Raw genomic sequence first — 22,729 nt, 5'->3', positions numbered from 1 at the left:
TCTTCGCATCCATTGTATCACTAAAATCTCACAAGTCCTTTAGCTAGGTGACACAGTCCTCATTTTACTGAAGAGAGAATGAAATCATGGCGAGGCTAAGTCACACAGCCTCAGATACAGGTGCACTCAGACCTCTGCTCTGGAGGCACTTGAGGCCACCAGAGGCGTCTCCCCGAGCCCTTCACCACAATGCCCAGTGCATGGTAGGGGGCCACCCTGAGAAGGAAAAGCTTGGGCAAAGCTGGGGCCTCTGCCCAGCACGGGATAGGGTGAGGCCGGAACCACATGGCCTGCTCAGATGGTGCTCAGAGCAGAGGCTCTGGGTCCTCACAAACCCCCCGCAGCAAAGGGATTCTATAGAAATGACTTTCCCTGAGCCTCAGCTTCCCCACTGGCAAATACGGATACCCCCCGCCTGGCAGGGGGATTTGGAGGAACTCTCGAAATTCAAAACAGGTGAAGTATCTGGCACAGCGTCTGGTGCTGAGCAAGAATTCAGAAGCTGTCTCAACCTTCCTATCTTGTTCCTTCTTATAAAGGAGGAAAGGAATGACTGAGCACTAACCAACAGGTCTTCATTGAATTTCTCAATTCCTGGGAGGATACATATACAAGCCACCACTTACATCTGAATATAATTATGGCTCCGAGTTTTGCATCAATCTCAGCATCAACAAGTGTGAACTACATCTTATTACCGTCTACCTGTGGAGTCCTGCGAAGAAGCAAAATGGCACAATGGTAAACAGGAAACACTCTTCTCCACTTGCTGTGAAACGGTGTAAAAATAAATTTATATGTAAAAAAAAAAAATAAATAAATAAAAGCGAACAAAGGATTAAAGACTTTCTGTGCCCAGGGAAAAATGAAAAGAAAAAACAAGTTAAAATTGTGTCAACTCATTTGACAAAAATTCGGGTTCTTTGAGATGGGTAGGAAAAAAGAAAGGTTATTTTTCTTTTCTGTAAATAAGTAAATCCTGTGATTTTTGTGTGTGTGAAAGCCTGCTATTTACACCCTGAGCCCCACTGCAGACAGAAATTGCTGCCTCTGGCTCCCACAGACCAGTAACTTGGTCCCTGGATGTGCCGACCCAGTGCTGAGCCAAGCACCCGGTTCAACTGCAAAGTTGGCTCCTAGGAGCTCCCGCCAAGCCTCCCCAGGTAAAGGATGGTGAGAAAGAGAAAGGAATGCTGTGACCTTGTCCTCATGCCCTCATGTACCTATCACATGCTTTTTGACATTGCAGTGCTGGGAAAGATGGCCAGGGGCCTGTGAGCCTGGTTTCTGGGTCTCACTCCCCCCGTTTTTACTGCCTGAACTATCACTTAGTATACAATCCAAATTTATATCCTCAAACTGGGCTGTAGAAAGAATATCTAATTCATAAAAAGTACTTGGAAACACGGAGGAAAAGACAAAACCTAGTAAAAGTGGTGCTTAAACCCCTGAAGAAAAGTCATCACCACAAACACCTCTGCCACTGCGTGGCGGCAAGGGAGCCATTCGGAAGCTTGGGTTTGGGACGCTAACACATCTGAATTTTATATATATGGTCGTGGTGTGTAATTTACTTAAGAATTACCTTGATCTTTATAAATATCAATTTACTTTATTAACATGGTTAAGCAGTTTCCAAGCATTTTATATGGAAGGACTGTGTTTCTAATGGCCCAGAAGGAGAAGGCCTGACCATGTTCCTCCCCTATTTACACACTCCAATGGCTCTCCATTGCCCTATAAAGTTCAAACTCTTTAACAAGGCTTACAAGGCCCTGGATAGCCTGGCCCTTGCCTGCGTACCTCAGCTCTCCTCTCTCCCTTCAGCTCTGTGTTCCTGTCAGATACTGAACTACTCAAACTTTCTGGAAAATTCCATGGTGTTCATTTTAAGTCTCTGTCGATGCCGTTCCCAGTTTCCCTGGTTTCAGTTCAGGTAGTCGGAACTGAAGTTGGAAGCACAGCCCTCAAGGCTAGATGTGGTGTCTGCTCTTCCAGGCCCAGGGCATCCCAGATTCACTGTAATTACTTTCCACTTATCTGCATCTGCCCCAGACAAAACCCTGTGAAGGCAGGGATCATGTGACGTTCACCATTTCATACAGAACTCGTCACACGATGCAGTGCCTGTGTATGCAGAAGGCTCTCGAAACATTCTTGTAGAAGGGGATACAGACAGCATTTTAACCATAGGCCAGGCCCTAGGACGTGATGGACACATACAGGACTCCCTTCTTTAATCCTTACCACAATCCTAAAAGATGGATACTAAGGACTATTACAGATGAAGAAAGTAGGATAGAGAGAGACAAAGTATCATGCCTAAAACTCTTGCAGCAGGGAGTGGTCCAGCAGGGGACAGACAGCGCCTTCGCATTCTCCAGGTGCTGCTCCCACCCCTGACTCGGTCCCTCTAGCACTGCAAACACAACAGGGTGAGCACAAACCAATCTTGTGACACTCTCCTTGCCCAGATGGTGAGGACGATGAGCCTGGTAACCTAAGTGTCTCTGAAACAGAAGTCAAAGCCATCAGCTTAACAACGTGAATGACTTACAAGGCCACTGAGGAAATGAAAACAGTGATGGTCATTGATCTCTGTTGAATTCCATGTGCCAGGCACTGTGCGAGGTACCTAATAAGCATCAGCTCACCGGATCCCCCAACAGTCCTCTCAGGGAGATATGGCCACTGCCCTCACTTGATACGTAAGACAACAGAGGTTAAGAGGTCAATCACCATTCCCAAGATCGCATAGGCAGGCAGAGGGGAGCCGGCATCCGGAGCCCACATTCCAGCCACTATGTCTAGGTGCCCCTGTGTCTAGGTGGAGCGGCACCTACACGCCAGCCCGAGCCGCTGTCTGGAACTGTGCCAGGCCTATCGCCTTTCCTACTTCCTTCCTGAGCATTCTGCCGGCAGGAGTGATACATACATGATCTCCTGCATCCATCCCTCACGTCGCTCTGAGGCCTGGACACAAAGCATTGTTTGCGAGGCTTGGAAAGGAAAGTCTTCATTTGTCAAATAGGAGAAGCACCATCGACCAGATGTGACCTGGCACCTGCTACTGGCCATGGCATAGAACAGGGGCGGCAGAAACGTCTCCTGAACTGAACCGAGGTTGAGAGAAATGAAAGGGAACAGCCACTGTGTAATTTGGCCACGTTTCGGTACTTCTTAGCTGCCAGCTAACAAGATCATTCTCTCCAAGAAGAAACTAGGTCTATGCCAATAGCCTTGGCTATCCTGCTAACTTACCACTAGCCTCAAATTAATGTTTGCTTAAATGACAGAAAGAATATAAAAAGGCAGAAGGAGGGGTAAGAATCAGGATCAACTAAAAACTTGTCACTTTAGAAGGCAGGCAGTCTCTTTAAGGGGATGAGGTTACCATTTGACACACAGCAAGGGCACCCTGGTAGAGCACGGAGACCAGAATGAGGTCTTTCCCCAAAATAACCTTTTTTCAGATGAGAACACTAGGTTATAATTTATATTTCCTTTTGTGCAACAAATTTGAGTGTCATAAAAATGGTTAAAAAGTCTTCCTATGGTAGCTTTTTCTAAACTTTTATGAACATCTGCCACATTCATTTGAAGTTTAAAAAATTCTGGCACATATGCAAAGGCATAATAAGGTGCCTATAGCTTTCAAGAAAAAATAACAAGACAGTCAAAAATAAGCCTTTTGCTGAATTGCCAGTAAGAAAACTAGTGTGCGAGAGGAGATGGGCCTTCCCGAGCTCCTTCCTTAAAGAGCTTTCCTTTGGCCCCAGGTACGAGCTCCTCCCCGAGCATTACAGCCCATAGTTCCTGGAAGAAATCTCAGGAAAGCATTTCTCTCCCTTGAAGGGCATAACAGAACCAGATAATCCCAATCAAAAGGAATGACTAGAGCACTTGGAGCCTGAGCTCAGATGCACGCGAGGAGACAGAGAGACTCAGTTCCATGAGTGGGTCGTTCGCAGCTGCCCAACACACCCTGGAAACACCACTTTGTCTGGAAAGTGGCTTAGCTGGCCTCCAGAACGGGGCGACAACTACTTCCGTTTTCCTTCTAGTGCTGACCACACAGGCTGCAGCATGGCAAACCCCTCCCCAATTTCAAACAGGTCTAAGATTTATCTTGCCTGGTACTTCCTGAACCTTCTCACTTAAAACCCTTCAAAGGCTGAGGACAGCAGACTTGCACCCCATTCACCTAAACACCAAACGGTCTCAAATATTCGCTTCAAAATTTAGGTACATTTTGCATTGCATGTTTTACTACCAAAGGCCTTTTCAAAAATGCCTTATAGTCATATAAAAAGGGGAAAAAATGGTACTCCGTCTTTCAGTAAAATTTTAGTGCTGGGTTCCCTGGAAACAGTGATGCCCAGTGGAGGCTCTAAGTGTGTTCCGAATTCCCGTTTTCCAAGCGTGCACTCAATTCTTCTTTTCAGGAAGCACCTGTTCGGTGTCCCGCTAGGTGCTGACGACACCACACAAATGAAACACGGTCTTTGTTCTCACAGAACTCCTACTCCTGGGGATGACAGAGAGGACGGGGAAGCAAATAGCTATCATCCAGAGCAAGAGGCACAGGAAGTGAAAGATGACAACTGGGGGACTTTTGGAAAGAGCAGGCTTAGTGTTCAGGGATCACTGAGGGCACTGGCTAGCAAGGGACAGGGAGAGGACATGAGGCGTGACAGCGGTGGAGAAGGGGCAGAACACGGGGAGGGCAGAGAGAGCTGGGCCACAGAGGTACAGTGACGGGGCAGACGGCAGGCCACCAAATGTCGGGACTGTGCCCTGAATTTCGTCTCCGTCTTCATCCTTCCACAGCCGAGCTGATGTCTGGAACACAGAGGCTGTCATTTTGCTTGTCACGTGAATGAGGAAGGCTTCGTAAGAATCCAGCAAAGAAAAAGGTCAGTGAAGGCAGTGAGGAAGGAACTGGGTGAAGAGTCGGGTGAGAACTGTGGTCACTACTTTGAGAGAAAGAATGAGGAAGAGGATTACTCCATTGGGCTCTGCAGGTCCGGCCCTGGTGCCTTCGCAGGCCCTGGTGCCACTCAGGGACCCGGAGCACCAGAAGGCCTATGCGTGCGTGCGTGCGTGCGTACGTGTCTCTGTGTGTGTGTGGATAATGCATTGTTTGGGGAAGACTGCATCTGAGGTATCGGCAGCACACCAGGTGACAGTCAACTGGCGCTTGAAACTTTGCATCTGAAGTTCAAAGAAAGGGACCCAGTATGAGAATCACAGCCGAGTCCCTGACATTGCCTTGGTAGCTGAAGCAAAAGGCCTCAGGTGAGATGACTAGAGGGCATGTGGAGAAGAAAACCGAGCTAAGACTAGAAACGTGGACAATGCTGAAGGTAAAGGCACATGAAAAGGAGTCTGAAAAAGCCTGTGCTGGAACAGTCTGGAAGGCAGGAGGAGGGGCGGGAGAGAGCTGTGGACTCTGACAGACCAAATGGTCTTCAGATTCGTGTTTCAAACTCTGCAACAACTGGCATGAAAGGTCGATGAGAAAGGATTCACTTTTAATTTTTCGCACAGGAGCGTTGAATGCACCCCGAAACTTCACAAACAAAGGTAAAACACAGAAGAAATCTCTTCAATCTGATCTAAATACACCATCCAAGATAGTCCATAAACTGTGTACTGTATGTGCTCAGGGCTGGGTGATGACAAGGAGGAACTGTTAACAGAATGTAGGAGCCACATGGCCGTCCTGTCAAATTAGAAATTTGAGCAGATTTCTGTGGTCTATTTTGATCAAGATTCTCAATGTCAAACAAACAGGTTTTTCGATAACCAACTTGTTTCATTTTCGTAAGCACAATAGCACAGTGTGCAACAGTTAGTGAAGAAGCAGGTGGTCCTCGTCGACGTGAAATGAAGGGAACAGAAGAAGAGAAGTAGCACTTCCTTTAAGACATGCAAAGCATCATCACAGACGGACATGGCTCTAGATTTTCCCTCTGAGAGCGTATCTCCTGTGCAAAACAGGCAAGCCCCCCACCTCCCACCCCGTTTTGCTCTAGTACAAATTTAAGCTCTCTCTTGAGGAGGGAAAAGCTTAAGGTTCATGTCTACGAACCAATGGCACTTACAAAAGCACAGAAAAGTCCTTTAAAAGAACTGCTATCTAATTGGTACAGCCATGCAGAAAGCAATCTGGCACCAGATTCATAGCTTTGACCAAGCATTTCTACGTTGGGGGTTCTGTGCTAAGGAAGTAAGTCAAAATGCAGATAAAACCTTATGCATAAAAATGTTCACCGAAAGACTATAACAGTGAAAAATGATAAACAACCTAAGTGTCCAACAATAATGGGGAAATGGTTAAGTTGTGGTATATCCAAATGGTGGACCGACAGGCCCCAAATTAAAAATTATTATTACTGAGAGTAGATTAAAAACATGTAGAAATCCCCATTCTACAATGTTAAGTGAAATAGACATAAAATTATATATATATATGTATGTATATATGGATATACACATCAGTTATGCACATTCATACAAAATATATATTCACAGAATATAGACTAGGAGGAAGAATAGTGAAATGCTAACAGTAGTTGAATCTGCAAATAATGGTATTGTGGAAATTTTAACTTTCTTCTTTATACTTCCTTATACCACATCCTCTACAATGAAAATGTAATACTGTTCCAGTGATTTGGAATAAACATCATTTTGAAGAGCAAGCAACTTCCCTTCCCTGGTTCAAACCCTTGAAGAACCCCTTTCTCCTGCCTCTTCGAACCTCACTCTCTCACCCATGGAAATCGACAATCTCCAAGCAAAGTGGAAAAACACTGGAAACCAGAGCCCAGTGGAAATGGGGTCTCGGCGGACTGCTCAGCTCTGTGCACCTGGGAGGGGGCCGTGCAAGACGTGCTGCTCGGACATGCTCCCACGTGCAGAGCTGTGAATCCAGAGACCGGGTCTTTTCCACTGTCACGGAGCAAAACAAAGCTGCAAGTAGAGAGATCTGGGGAGGAAAGGCGCCAACTTACCTCCATTAAACTTAAATGGATTCCTATGAGGTAGGGCATGGGAGCACTGTGAAGAGAAACAGAGACACACAGCTGCTTTAATGTCTGTTGCTTCCGACAGAAAATTACAGATGGTTCACTATTTGGAGAAAAACTGTTTTAATAAACGTATGCACAGTTACATTTCCTTTCACAACAAAAATCCTAATGTGACATTTTGTTCCCAAGCCTAGAAACTTCCGAAGAATTTCAAAATGTGGGCAGCACGAGAAGAAGCACGGGTGGTGGGAAGAGCACCGACCCTGGCGTTAATCCGTCAGGGGCAGCCCTGTGATTACACAGACTCAGTGGCCTTGTCTTTAAAATGGGACACTGGAATCAAATGGGCCCCTCGCGATCAGAATGCGAGAGACTACATGTCAAGTGATCAGTACAGTTCCTGGCACCAATGGAAATGATCACCGCCACAATCACAACAGAAAAGGCAGTTAACAGGGTTGAATGGAAGGCATAATGTGTTTCAGTGAAGGATGATTTTTTTTTCTTTATTTGCTGTTTCCTTCTGCCATCAGGGATGTGCTCTAATGGTCCATTCTGACTGGCCTAAGTATGTGGGGAACTTTGAGCAATCCTTTCCCCACCAAATGCACATATGCCATCCAATGGCGCCACAATCCACAAAGCCCCAAAGCTTTGTGGCCCCAAAGCCACAAAGCTTCATTCACAGGGAGGGCAATGGTTGCTCCCTCAGTGACTGGGCAGGAGTAGAGAACCCAACTCCAAAGCTCTTAAAACCTGGGCATTATGCACTGATTTCCTTTGGTTTCAGGAGTGTGTGTGTGTGTGTGTGTGTGTGCACGCTCACACACATTATCATTTATGATGCTACTTACCAATAAAGGGGGTAGGCGTTATATGAGGAACTTCAAATTCATCTTTCCTAATCTGCACAACAATGGCATAAGGCAGGTGTTATCCCCATTTTACAGAGGACCAGAATAGCCCCAGAGAGCTTAAATCCCTTCTCTAATGCCACAAAACAAAGGGAGCAGCCAACCGGAGAGGACTCTGAAGTCTCTTCTTTTGGTGACTTCATAACATTGAACTTAAAGTCCCTGGGTCCACCTCCCATGACTACATTTCTTAGGGACGGTAAGGGAGGGAGGTCAACAAGCAGGAGGACGAGAGCGAGTGGGCACCTTTTCCCTAGGTCTCTCCAGTAGTACATAGCACATCCTATGAAAGGTGCAAGCGTATTTTGTGAGCCTCTGGCAAAGACACCAGGCTCTGATCAAGGTGACCAGGCGCCTTTCCTCTGGGGCGGCCAGGAGACAGCAGGTGGATCTATAAGAATGGCTTTCCTTGGGAACAGGGTGGGGAAAACCAGAGGGGTAAGAAGTAAGAACGCAGAGGTGTGTTTTCACTTGAATACTAAGGAGTTTAGGCATCATCCTGAAAGCAATGGATAGGGAATGAAGGTTTTTAAACATCAGATGTGCATTTTTAAATTGCTCAAACATTTAAAAATAAGAGAGGGCACAATTCCCCCATCACCATTCAACAAATAACATTCTTCAAGCAAAAAATCCTTCCCCAGAATATAAAATGTCCTCCTTACTACAGATCTCAGCAGTAATATATCTTGGGAGCCTGTAAAACAGACTTGAATATTAGCAGCACAGTTTGGGAACTATTCTTCTAGAAGACTTTTGTATTTGATAATAGCCAAAGAAAGAATTATACACACAACTGCAGTGAAAGTGAAGTTGTCTTTTCTTTGCTTTCTTCTTCTTCCTCTCTCCTTTTTAAAAAAGGTATCCGCTGTGCACATTCAGCTTCTCTTCGCTTCTAGGGGCAAGGAAATGCCCTATGATATTTTTTTCGCTTAAACTGTAAACCATTAGTTTAGCCGCCAGCTACACAAATGCTCAAACTTCCCAGTGTGCCGGGCTCTGCTGTCCAAGCTTTTTCCAGTGTACACTGAAATGAATGTGTTTCTAATTAAGTAGCTTCAGGAACACGACAGCTTCAATGTCAAAAATACAAAGTCTGAACCCTGGCAGGAAGTCTTAAGACTGCAAATGTCTCATCTAGTGGAACCTTGCCTAATGTAATGAAAGGAAGCAGGAAGAGTGCAGAATTCCAGAAAAATGGTCACTTATTAATTTGTCCAGAAGCACAGCCTAACACATAGAAGGGAGAAAAACTCTAATCCATAATATTTAACCAAATCTCATCAACTTTTCCAGCTTGTACATTTAATCATACAACTGACAAAGGACGGTGAGTTTTAACTAGAATTTTAGAACTGAAATTTCAGCAAATGAGTTAATGTACAGAAAAAGGCCATTCAAACAACCCCAAGAAAAAGGTGAAAATAAATCCTGCAAAAGTCTCTATAACTGAAGCCTCTTACCTGAAAATGAAATGTTTTCTAGAATTTTAAATATGTAGGTTTTAATGCCATGCCCTTTGTCCTGCAATAAAAATCACTGATACTCTGAAAGAGAAGAAAAGGAGTCTTGCAGAAGTGGCTACAGATGCAAAACGGGACAAAGTGAGACCCACACTTCAGGTATCATAAGTGAGACCCACACTTCAGGTATCATTAGGTAGGCATTTTTGTTTTCAGCCCAATAATTTCCCAAAGAGTAATTATGGCCTATCATAGAAGTGCAATTTCTTAGCCAAGCATTGTTAGGGCTGCACCAGCTCTGTATTTAGAAAATATTGAAAACACATTTACTCTGAAATCACAGCAGCTCCATGTTTTGTATAAATGCAAATTTAGACCAATACCTTTTACACTGTCATCATCTGCTGATAAAGCCTCAAATACTTCCCTGAACTGACTTGCATTTTTGCTCTGCAAAGATACTAATTACGAATTCCAAGCGGGGAGAGGAAAATGGAAATGGGGGGGGGGGGAAGGAAACCCAGAGTCTCCTTAACATCTCAATGTAGCAAATATGTAACTGGGTAATTCTGGGTGCGTTCCGAAAATTTCCATCCTCAGTAACCCTCAACTGTTACTGCAGCTACTGACTCGTTTTCTTTGGAAACCTCTTTTCTTCGGCTTTTTATTGTAAAGAGAAATTTGGGGGCGGGAATCACATCACCTTAACGCTACTTTGACTTTCACATTTTTCTTACTCGAAAGTAGCCCACATTAACAAACATATTTATATCTTTGAAATTATAGGGTACATACATATTTTATTTTCTCATTGGCCACGTTAACCTCTCCCATAGTAGCCTACACTCTTTGTGATTAAAGACTGTGTAATAGTCCACCACATACGGATGTGCCTTAATTTACTGCATCCTAGTTCTGGAGTTAGACATTAAGTCTAACGATTCCAACGATTCACTGTAAGTCACGCGGTAATGACAATGAACAACTTCATGGGCATGAATTCCCAATCATAAAAATTACTAAGTCAAGAGGCAGGGCTGCTACTGTTGTTGTTTTCCTTTTCTTACTGTTTTTGTTTCTTTTTTTTTTTTATATATCTTTTGTTATTTTTTGGCAAAGTGCTTTCTAAAAGGGTAGGACAGGCCCCACTGGAAATCTTCCAGGACGGTGGCAAGGGTTGGAGAGAACCCGTGAAGTCCTTGTTACAGGAGCAGCACGTGGTAGGCTCAGTGACTTCTCACATCCATGTGGGTTCTCTCCGAGGCCCTGACAGGGCTGGTCCCACTGGACCCCTTCTCTTTGCACCCCAAGAATGATATTCTCGTTCCTGTCCTAGTCCTGAGGGATACCTGGCCAAGCCCTGGTGAGGACAGTCGAGGCTCTATTATGAGAGCAGGGAGCTGAGAGGCATCGTTTGGCTCGTGGGCTGCTGACACCAAGCACGCTCTCATCACCACCCTTCTACTCACTGAGCTCGGTAGGTTGCTTAACACTTTCTTTGGAAGGCAACCTTTACTCTTAGTTTCATACACCACCAAGAATGCAAAGACCACAAGTAAACTGTAATTTGTTACTTTTTCACCACTTACAATGACAAAATTTAAAAGCCACCTATCACTCCTGAGCATACCTTCAAAGGAAAATACAGCAAAATACGTTTGGTTTTTTTTTGTTTTTTTTTTAAAGATTTTATTTATTTATTTGACAGGCAGAGATCACAAGCAGGCAGAGAGGCAGATAGAGAGAGAGGGGGAGGCAGGCTTCCCGCTGAGCAGAGAGCCTGATGCGGGGCTCGATCCCAGGACTCCAGGATCATGACCTAGGCTGAAGGCAGAGGCTTTAACCCACTGAGCCACCCAGGCGCCCCGCAAAATACGTTTGTTAAAGCGGTTCCTCAAACACTCCTTCAGCATTCGGAGTTCGATCACTCAGCATCACTCTGTGATCCAGTCATCAGTGTGAGTGTTTTCCCAAGGGTATCTCAATAACAAGACATAATCCAACTTCACCTAGAAGCTACCGTCCCTTATTGGGTCCTCCAAAGAACGTGTTGGTTGCTTCTCAAGAACACAGCAACGCAAATATCTGTTTAACTACTAGCAAATGAACACCATGCTCCTCAGCTCTGACTTTCAGCATTCATGGTGACTTTACATTTCAATGCCGATTCCGATTTCGGGGACATTTTAAATGTCAGTTAGACACAACATATGCGGAACCAATAGTGCACATAATTAAAGCGGTGACCATATTAACAGCTATGACCATGTTCATATATACAGGCAGGCCATGACAACTGTGTCACAACTGCCCTGTGGCCAACAGCAACTGTGGGATGCCACTGTGCATCTCTGAATATAGCTCTTTTAGGCCTTTGTTCTCGGGGAATTACTGTACTATCTGACTTCATCAGTTACATTCTAGAAGAGTAGAAACTATTCTTTCTTCTTTCTTCCCTGAGAAGGAAAGATGGTCTGCTGCTGGTGAAAAGGCAGTGACAATATAATATAATATATAATATAACCTAATACCGGAAAGGTATGTTTAATTTGAAAGGGAACATTAGAATATTTATCGAGCTACTGTAACCCAGCTGCTTTTATGCATTATTTACACGGAATTCTCAAGACAACTCTCCAAGGCAGTGCTGTTATCCACATTTTCAGATTGGAAAACAGGCTCAGAAAGGTGAAGTAACTCGCGCAAGACCACACAGCTAGTAAACAGGGAAGCTGTAACTCAAACCCAGGGCTGTGGGATGGCTATGCCCACGCTGACCCACGGCACACGCTTGATACTTAAGCCAAAAGCTGTGCCGGTATCCCAAGGGGGCTACTCACCCAATCCGCCTACGAACTCAAGCCTGTGACGAGAAAACTTTCTTATAGGTAAGTTCTATGCACGGGCTCGTTCCCCGCATGAATGCGGCTCCTGCAGACTTATTAATGGTCTTGCAGCCCCGTTCAGTATTACCGCACGTTCACAATTTGTTTAATTCCTTTCCCCAGACAACTAGAGCCCTCTTAATTATGTTCCCCTGAGGTGAGTGGCTACTAATTGGAAAAGAGTCAGGTGAAATAAAGGAACACTGGCTGCTCAAATCATAAAACACAGCTTCCCAAGACAGAGGGGGAGGGGCGGGGTAGGACCTGCGGAGAGGTGGGAGCACCCCCCCCCCCAACCCCCGGGGCCAGGTAAGCAACACCTCTTTGACCCCAGCACGGAATTAGCTAAGAGCTGCCCAGGGACTTGGTAGGTCCACTGTGCGGCTTTTCTTTTCCCCATAAAAATGCACAGTCAGCACTACAGTTCCCACGCCGCAGGGCCCGGTCCACCTCTCAGAGGCACACACCTCCTTAGTCACAGGTCCTGACTGGCACAGGGGAGCCCATAAGTCTTTCCTCAGTTCACTACTTTTAAGGGAAAGGAAACTCTGAAAGAAGTCCTCTTCGTTTCAGCTTTTCTTTTTTGGAAAAGAAACAAAAGTATAAACACAGCTTGTCCTACACTTTTAGATTCTGCTCTGAAATAGGAGGCTTGGCCTGGGTAGAGAGGTTTCGGGACAAGAGGTGGGAGAAGGAGCACCAGCGAAGACCTCACAGCACATCTTGTCAGAGAGCCCTCACTGTCACAGTTCTGGTCTCAGCGAGAGCGACCCAACAGGTGGCCCGCCAAGGGCCATCACCAGGCTAGGAGCTCAGCAGACCCTCACGACAACAGCGTGAGGCAGGTGCTACTGCCACCGGCACCGTACAGATGAAGAGATGAAGGTCATGCAGGTCACACACTCGTCAATGGCAGAACAGATGAAAGGCCAAGTCCATTCTGCTGAGACAAAATGAGCAGACAGTTTCCCAGAAGCCCAGCCTTTGCGTGGCCTATGGAAGGAGAGGGGGAAGGAGATGAGGTCGTCCGCAGTCTGCTTTCTGAGGGCTGGCCCGAAGCCGTGCCAAATCAAAGGCCCTGTCTCATCACGTCAAAGCAACCAGCTCCCTGACTCCCCTCACCTACAGGAATCCTCTTGTTTCAAGTTTGCCTCTGAGCCCCTCCCCAGATGGTGTCTCTGGGCCCCAAGCCCTCCTGCTTCAAGTCCTAGTGAACCTCTGCTGCCCAGTGGGACAGAGCATCGCTCCTCACAGGACCCCAGAGGTTGTGAACACCTCTCTGGGTAGAGGCCTTTGTGTGAGTTGCCCATTTGGCATGAAGCACATGTTAATTTGCATGGCTCTTCTAGACAATCAGTCACAGGAGAAACGAAGGGGTTCCTGTTCGCAGCGCCTACCATATGTGGAGCCCAGAAGAACGGGGACAGTGGAGCGTGCTCCCCAAGTGTGCGCCAGAGGCTTGAGCCACCTTATCTCACTTGATCCCCAAATAATCCCATTTATACCACCCATTTTACAGATTAAGAAAAGGATTCCCAGAAGCCTACCCATGGTTACAGCTAATGGTGATTCCAGCTCAAATCCTTCGACTTCAAAGTCTCTTATGCTACTCTTGCTTAATATTCTCTGACCCCTCACACTAACTTAAGTAAAAAAAAAAGTTATTTCACCATCGTAACTGAAAAAGAAAACAGCCAAGTGGATACTTCATAGAACAAAACCATCTACTTTACTAGTTAAATGAACTGACATTTTTTGTTCTAAATAAGATTTAAAGCAATTTAATAGACCAACAAGGGCAGGAAAAGAAGTAGGGGCAAAGGGATGACATGGAAGCCGGGGTGAACGTGATGCTGCAGTTGTGGGCTGTGAGGTTTTCGGCACACCTGCTGCGAGGGCCACAAACTCGGCTGTGAGCACTGCAGCTGCCGACACCCAAAGAGCGAAACGGGACTGTAACAGGGCTTCGTGGTGTCCAGAGAGAAAAAGCAACTAGTTGTTCAGGAGCTTAAATCTAAAGAAGACAACTGGGGAGGGGAGAGAGAAAATGAATGTCTTACACTACATTTGGTATATGCTCAGTGTCTTCCCTCTGCTTGTCGGGCAACCCACAGCTACTACTGTGTGTGGGGCATCGCATCGGGCTTGGGATAGAGGACAGAGAAAACAGTTCGGGTCCCTGACTATCAGGCACTCACAGTGAACAGCAGACATGAGATGAGTGTATTAGCATATGTGTGTGAATGGAGGTAAAGGAAACATACAAGGTGCTGTGGGGCGGACCTGAAGTGACCTCTTTTCATCATGACAGCAGTCTTGAGAGGCTGGTCTCCATAATTTAGAGAGGCATCTATGGCTCAAACAGGTTAAGTGACTTGACAAAGGTCACAGCTGGTGAGAGGCAGAAAATATGGCTTGAAAAGCAGAAGGGGTACAAATGCCATGAGTTAATCACAGTTTTCTTATGGGAAAAGGTATTTAATTTCCACCCATCCCTCCCTGATTTATGAGCAACAGTCCGGGATGAGGACCCATGAGAGGACAGGAGCAATTCTGGATTGGGAGAGGAGGCCCAAACTGCCCAGCTTCCAGGCGTGCCGTCGGGAGCCAGCTTACAGGGCTTGTGCCCTGTGGGGCAGCGTGGTGTACATGGGGTTAGGCACTGGAGATGGTTTCCTAACGCATGTCTATCCCTGCAGCTGAAGCACGGGGGGGAGGGGAGGCACGGGAGCAGTGCTCTTCTCAGTGTGTGCCCTGTGGCTTCCTGGGGTAACCTTGGGGCTTGGGGGAGATGCCTTCCAGAGCTCCAAGCCCCCAAACCCAACCTAAATGAACACATGAGCTACAAAGATAAGGCCTGGATGAAAACCTGGAAAGGTCAACATCAAAGCCTAAAGTGGTCCGCCCTTTTGTGCCTTCTCAGTCTACCGGAAGGAGACATACTTGGAAAACATCAGGAAGGGCTCCATGGCTAAGACCACTGTAGCAGGAGAAGTTAATCACAGAGAAAAGGTCAGGAGACAGGGCTTTCTATTGCCCCAGAGAGTTCAATGAGAACCATAACAGCCAGAGCCAGCTGCAAAGGGACGTCTCTAATCGGGAGCCACCAGCCGCCCAGGAGACTCTCATAGAAATGCAGGAATGAAAGAGGGAAGAAAGAAATGAGAGAGGGAAAAAGAAGTTTATGGATAAATCAAAAGGAAGTAACTCCCCCGCAAATGTAAAAGTTTAAAAAGAAGAAAAGAGTTCTTTTTGTTTTTTAAGGACTGAGACACGTCACATGCCAAGATGTAAAGCATCAAATCCCTTCTCAGCCTAGCCTCTCAGTCCTTCAAATGTTTAAGGGTAAGAACAAATCCCCTGTGCCGAGAGATCACACCGAGCCTTGCACTGCGCTGGTGGCTTCATGCACTCTGCCTCGGGCCCACCCCGAGAGAGGCAGGGACGCTCATCCCAAAAGTCCTGCCATGAGATAGGGCCCTGCCCCGCTGAGGCACGATGGCATCACAGGGTCTGTGACGCCTGCCCTGTTAGAATGTTTGCTGGAGAGACCACACCACGCAGTGCCATAGAAATTCCACAGTTTTCTAAGTCCTGGGTCCAAGATAGGCTCCAGGTACGGGAGGAGTGAGGAATTACACACTGAATGTGTCTCAAGAACCGGAAAGCAAGGATTGGTTGTATCAGCAGAGGTCAGGGCCAGCCATGTTCCATGCAGAAGTCAGAGACTGGGGCAGGGGAGGCAAGCGGTGTGGCCCCTTGTCACATCCGGCAGCAGGACCGGGCCTGACAAGGTGGACCAGCAAGCCAGGTTCTGACGCTCAGACATAGATGAGGTGGCGGGCCCACAGCGGGGGGTAAGCTGTCATCAGGAGAGCTCCCCACAGGGCGGCTTGCGACAACCACCAGTCCCAAGCGGGGAAGGGCCATTTCCGCAGCAGGGCGCTTTGCCTTCTCTAACCCTGCAAGTTTCTGCACCACTGCGGGCATACGCCACCGAGGCTGGATGACTGCCATCTCGCCGCACACCTAGCACCTGTGCCATCAGGGGCACCTCGGAGGGACCAAGTGAAGGGTCTGATGCCATCCACCCACACGCGCTGCTCATTTTCACCGAACACTGGCTTTCTGCTGTGGGTGCTTTTGGAAGGTTAAAAGATTTCTGTTTTTAAATAGGACCAATTACCTTACTAATGATAAAGACTATATTTAAAAAATCTAATGGCTCTGGATTAGTAGTGATGATTGCACAACCTTGTGAAGACACAAAAACCCCAGAGAACTGTACACCTTTAAAAAGGCTGTTAAGTGTCGCAGTACAGGAGTTAAGATTGAATTTTTAAAAATGGAGAACTTGAACCTAAAGAACCCACAGTATTAGTAAAGATTCCTATAGCGTCTATGGCTCCAATAATGCAAACAGCTCCCAGTCTCTCCTCTCTGCCATTTTTCCACCAGGAAAACAGTTTACTCATAAATTGTCCAAAACCTCCTCCAAAGGCTCTTGGCACTCTCAATCTGAAGGAAATGGAGGGGCACTGAAATGTGGTGACTGTCAACACCAAACGAGTTTTTAGATTGCCAGGCTTCTCACGGAGAACATATTTTCCCCCACACTCTTGTGGACGAGGAGACGGGAGGCTCGGAGGGGTAATGTGATTCACCCAAAGACATGTATTCAGTGGGACCAGAGCCAGGATTTGGACCCGAAACTTAACTCGTCTACTACTCAGCCTCTCTGTTCAAACCTCAGGGTCAAGTTTAGCCAAATCTTACTAAGGGATTTCCCTGGAAATCTAGAACTTCCCTTTGTTCAACATTGTACGCTTCCTCCCCATCAGGCCAACTACAGACACAACTTCTCTCCTTCTTCTGTCTGAAGCTGAAATCCTGGTCCTTTTCCTACGGTTCCCCAAAGGAGCCCCTGTTGGCGTGGTTCCACCCCGAGCACTGGACCTTGTCCCCTGCTGCTTCTTAGCTGGAAAAGTCTGTTCTCCTACTCCTGCCTGGACACCTGAATTCTTTTGGGAAGGAGTGTTTTATCAGACCCAGGACCATCTACAAAGAAGCTCCTACCTTCCTGTGCCCAATGCCAGGGATATAGCAGGCACTCATAAATATTTGCTACAAAATACAAATGACAGTTTCTGCTCACTTGGATTTCAATCTTTAACAAAACCTACAGGGCCCAGACTTTGGTATATACAGAAGAATTTTAGCCACACCTGTCTACCTAAACTACACCCATCCATTTCACCCGGATGTTGTGCATTTCAACTGGATTTTGCTATGTCGTTCCTATATATTCACATTAATAGATAGGCTATAAATCTATCTATCTGTAGTTGTTAATAACAAAAGTAGTACCTACTGTTTATGGAACACCTGTTTTTTGTTTTTTTGTTTTTTTGTCAGTAGTAATTACTATTCATGTTTGACAGAAGAGAAAGGAGGCTGAGAGGTTCGGTGACCTCAAAGCTAGTAAATGGGGAAGCCAGAACCACAGTCAGGTTTATCTGTTTCCACCACACCACACTTCACTGATTTCTATTTCTGTCACTAAGAATATCAACAATCCCACTGACTCTAGCATCAATTTATTCCCTACGCAAAATCTCATGGCATCAATGGAGACGGAGATTAGACTGGACCCAGCCCCAAGTCAACCGGAAGTCACTTCCTAGACTGATGCCCCTTCACCATGTGGACTGGGGACCCTGTGATCAGGCACATTTCAGCCTACTTGCTAAAAATTCTAGATGGAAAACGTGATGCAGCATGTGCAGATTGATTCGGAACCCAACAGGCAACGTGGATAAAGAGCCTAGAACTAGAATCTCTCACACGGAGGTGGAGCATACCCACTCCGAGTGGAAGAACAGTTTCCAGAGTCAGGAGATACAACACATTTTACAAAGACAACTGCAAAATTCAAACCTTAATTGTTCACATAGGATATAATTTTTGGTTCAGTCATATCCTCAAGAGCATGGGGAGTTAGGTACTAACTTGGCTCTTGATCTGGCTGGTCTTTGGGGGACAACATGAACTTGCCCTGATCTGCTCTGGAAATATTTTGTCACAAAGGCATGTTAACAAGTGTCCAGAACAACCCAAATATACAATTCAATTTGGGAACTGACTTGTAGTCCTTATTTAGGACAACTTCTGAAAGAGTAAGGCAGAAAAAGGAATTTACATGGGAAATACCATATGGTTTCTACCGGGACCTTTTATTAGCAACATCTAATTAGCATAGTGCCGGGTACATAGTAAGTGCTCTACAAATATTTTCTGAATGAAAAACATAAGTCATCAAGACGCCTACATGAAAATTTTTTTTTTTCACAAAATCTTGGTGATGGGTACAACTTATTCTCTCATACTCTGGAGGATGTTAGTAAGGAAAGCTTTAGTATCAGATGGCCTTACATTTCAACCACAGGCTCTACCATTTCCTAGCTGTGTGACAGTGGTTTAAGTCACGAGAAGTCCCTAAGGTTTGACTTCTGAATCCATACAATGGAGCTAATAATGAGATATTATTTACGGTTTGATTTTGAAGATTTGCAATAATGTTGATAAAGAGTTACACACACACACACACACACCCCTCAATAGATGGTGATTATTATAATGAAGCAAAACGCAGATTCTCATCAGCAAGTTAATCCCTTTGTCCCAGAAATGGGAAGGCCCTCCCAACACCGGCCAAGGTCAGGGCTGCCGTCAGCCAAGGTAGGGAACATTCTCATTTTCGCTTTCAAAGTCAAGAAAATGGTACAGATCTAAAGTAGAAAGGAACCAGCAGCACATGTTTTTAAATATTCATAAGGGCTGGAAATGTCTTACTCCTTTCGTTTTCTCTGCCATCTGCTTTTGTTTCTTTTCTTTTCATTCTTATGCCACAGCTGCAAATGAAAACAACCATACAATAACTCAAGTTAAATAAAAAAAAAAAAAAAATCAAAATAAAAACAATCTGAGGGGTAAAAAGAAAAGATGAATTATAAAGTTTTCCCCTGAGCTCACAAAGCAGCAGAAATAAGAATATCTGATCTGAGTTAAACCTTCTGGAAACCCAAATCCATGTCCCGTGTTTATAATAACCATGTAAGAGCAGCCACCATTTGCTAAGTGGCCCCTGAGTGCCACTTGATGACCAGTATATCTAATTCTAAATCACTCTTCAAAGTAGGTAAATCAAACCCACTTTACAGAAAAAGACACTGCAAGTCGAAGAGATCAAATAGATTTTTAACGGTTACACAGCTAATAAGACAGGGTACTGAGATCTGAATCCAGGTCCTCTGAATCCAAAGCTGAGGCACTTTCTCTACCACCCTCTCCAAAAATGTGAAGGGATTTGAAAATTTTAATTTGGGAAATATTTGGGGGCAGATCATTTGTACTACACTGATTTATTCAGATAATTAAAATCTGTGATTATACCTCTAATTAAAGTTAACTCAGATAATTGGTTGCTGTATTTCTGAATGTGCAATTAGAGTCTTCCACATAATTGTGGGGTTTTCGGCATCATACTTTCCATTTATTCACCACATCCCAGAGCTTTGCTCTACTGGCCTCTGTTCTACGTGAGGCTGCATTACAGCTCCTGGGGTCTCTGGGCCCAAGGACCATGACTTGTGATACCACCAGCAGGATCTGGACTCAGCCCCATTTAACATGTCTTTGTCCAGAAGTCAATGAACACCTCATCTTCAAGTGCAATGTAAAAAGCTCTCACAGCCTACACTGTTGTCCTGAAAACCCCTAGCAGCATGTACCTGAAGAAAAACTGGCAGCAGTGGTCCTCATGTGTTAATTACACTTTCGAAGTCTATTATGCATAGAAAGGGCACCTGCTGGCAGTGAAAATGACTAGAATCTGCCCTTCCTGTGCAGTGAGTAAATTGAGAGTTCATTTCTACAGGAGATAATAGTTTTCAGATTCCATTTCGTGTATCCCCTGCATGGGGACGTACTTAACATTTAAATCATCTGCAGAGGAACAAACCTCCTTCAAATTTACATGTTTCAAGCTCCTAGCACTTTACTTAAAATGCTAGTTATCCCTGCTGGCTCTCACCACCAAGGATTAAACTCAACAGTGGTGAAAGTCACCGAGTACAATAGAATAAAGTTATTAGCATTGACTCAAATTTCATGACATTTGTAGTTTCTGACCAAAGCAGTTGGTAGCAGGCTGAAGGTGATCAAATCAAGCCTTGAATGGAAGATCTGTTTTTTTTTTTTTTTTTTCCTCTCGGGGTCTTTTATTTCCACATTCTTAACATGTTGTAGTTAATAAACAGATACCAACCTCCACTGGCCTGTAATCATCCTTTGGTCAAATGTCAAGAAAGTTCTTTCATGAAAACAAGAGACCAGGAGAAGAACTGCTATCATGTACACAGATACTTCCAAGATGGAGCCTAATCACAGAACCCGCTCAGGCTCTGAAAAATGCAAGTCTGAGCTTCGATTTTTTTGGAGAAGTTGGGGTTGACAAGGGCTAAGGAGACGTTATTGTCAAGTCTTCCCTTCTAAGGTAGACCTGCCAGCATTGTTGCTCTCGGGCAGGCTGGTGACACAGCTCACGAGAGGGCTGGAGTTAGAGAGGAAGTCGGAAAGAGGACCTCAGATCACCTTCCACAGGGAAGAGCAAAACAGCCAATAAATCCTTTGAGCAAACAAGAAAGGACGGCTGGAAAGAACAAATGGCTAGAATAAATACTAATTTCTTTGTAAAGTGAAACTTTTCAAGTATAGAAACCATACGTTTTCATTGCAGAAACAGAATAATATAAAACAAAATAAAAATAAAAATCACACCGAGTTCCTCCCCCTCCTCTCCAAATCCCTGCTAACACTGTGGTGTGTTTCCTCTTAGATCTCTGCCTGTGTGTATGTATGTGTGTGTATGTGTGTGTGTGTGTGGTATGTGTACATATACACATATAGATATATCCACATTTGTATACACACATCTACACACACATTTTTGTGTCTCATAGACACACATAATGTTTGTTTTTATAAAAACAGAAGCATACAGTATATGGTATTTACACTAGAATAAGTTACTAAACCTCTTGGGGCCTTGGTTTCCCGATCTGTGAAATGGAGCTAATAATATGCGCTTCACGGGGTTGCTAGAAGAATTAAGTGAGATCACAGACTGGGGCATTGGAGGTCTTCAACACTGGCAGCTATTGTTACCACCGAAGCTGACAAAGCCTTTCTCTCTGCACAGTTCCGGAAATGGAAGCTGCCAGTTTCAAGCTAGCTGACAATTTAGCAACCAAAGCTTTCGAAATAATAGAAGAATAAAGTTGTACTATTTGGGAGGCAGAGGAACTACAATGACTCTGCCAATTCCTGCACACAGAAGCCCATTTGTGCTTGCATCTGAAGCTCAGCATCAGGACACACAGGTGCGGGGCACCTGAGTGGCTCAGTCAGTTAAGCATCTGCCTTCAGCTCAGGTCACGATCCCAGAGTTCTGGGATCAAGTCCTGCATCAGGCTCCTTGCTCAGCAGGGAGCCAGCTTCTCCCTCTGCCTGCCACTTCCCCTGCTTGGGTGCTCTCTCTTTCTCAAATATATAAATAAAATAAAAATTAAAAAAAAAAATAAAATAAAAAAGGACACACAAGTGAGTCTCCTCCAGGGAGAATTCTAAAGTTTTCTCTTAAAGCACATGTCTGGGGGGGAGGTGTACAGGGGGTGTCTCTCCGCGGGGGCATCAGAGACATGTGCGTAGGGAAGGGACCTGTGTCAGTGTGTATGTGTGAGTCTGGGGGCCACGTGTCTGTGTGAGGGTAGATGCCTATGAGACTATTCTATGTTGGTGGGGGCTGAGGGGTTGTGATGGCAGCAGGCTTCAATGGGCTGAGAGGACTGGGAAGTCTGTCTTAGGAACATATGTCCCCTTTCTACCTTTTCCATCTATTCCTCTCACGATCCTCCTCCACCTTTGTCTTCCTTCCCCCTCCCAATTCCCTCTCTCTTTCTTCCTGAGTGTCAGCGGACTCCTCGGCCCAGCCCCCCAGTCTTTCATTGAAGCAACAACGAACACTACTGGAGAGCAAACATGGTCCTCTCCTTTGAGACACGTGGCAGCATGGAAAAAGCCAAGACAGTCGGTTTAGAAGCTCAAAAGGAAGCAGCAAGTCTGAGCAGAGGAAGAGTTCCTTAATTTCATTAAGTGGGAGAAAGGCACGGATAAAAACAGCTACCTTGATAAGAAAGATACATAACTAAGAGAGAAATAAGTTGATCCACTTTGTGCTATGCGCTGGAGAGGGCCACTGATTTTCTCCTGATGGCCCTGAGCTACATCTTGGTTGCACACATGGCTTCTTGGGATGAGAGTGAGCCCAACACAGCCATATGAGGAGTCCTGCAGAATACCTTTAAGCTCCC

At 45.4% G+C, this 22,729-nt stretch overlaps 1 protein-coding gene across 8 annotated transcripts in view; it reads right to left on the bottom strand.

Annotated features, from left to right (window-relative positions):
• DENND1A (DENN domain containing 1A) overlaps nucleotides 1-22,729 on the bottom strand; it is a 496,023-nt gene that overhangs the window by 194,022 nt on the left and 279,272 nt on the right. For all 8 annotated transcript variants that reach the window (XM_059142351.1, XM_059142348.1, XM_059142354.1 and 5 more), the window contains one exon: nucleotides 7,020-7,065. In XM_059142351.1, coding sequence (XP_058998334.1) covers nucleotides 7,020-7,065 — 46 coding nt within the window. The remainder of the gene's footprint in view (nucleotides 1-7,019; nucleotides 7,066-22,729) is intronic.

Source organism: Mustela lutreola, chromosome 12 (genome assembly GCF_030435805.1).
Source record: "Mustela lutreola isolate mMusLut2 chromosome 12, mMusLut2.pri, whole genome shotgun sequence".
Taxonomy (NCBI): domain Eukaryota; kingdom Metazoa; phylum Chordata; class Mammalia; order Carnivora; family Mustelidae; genus Mustela; species Mustela lutreola.
Note: the sequence above shows the minus strand (reverse complement) of the source record. Positions and strands in the feature narration are given on the sequence as shown.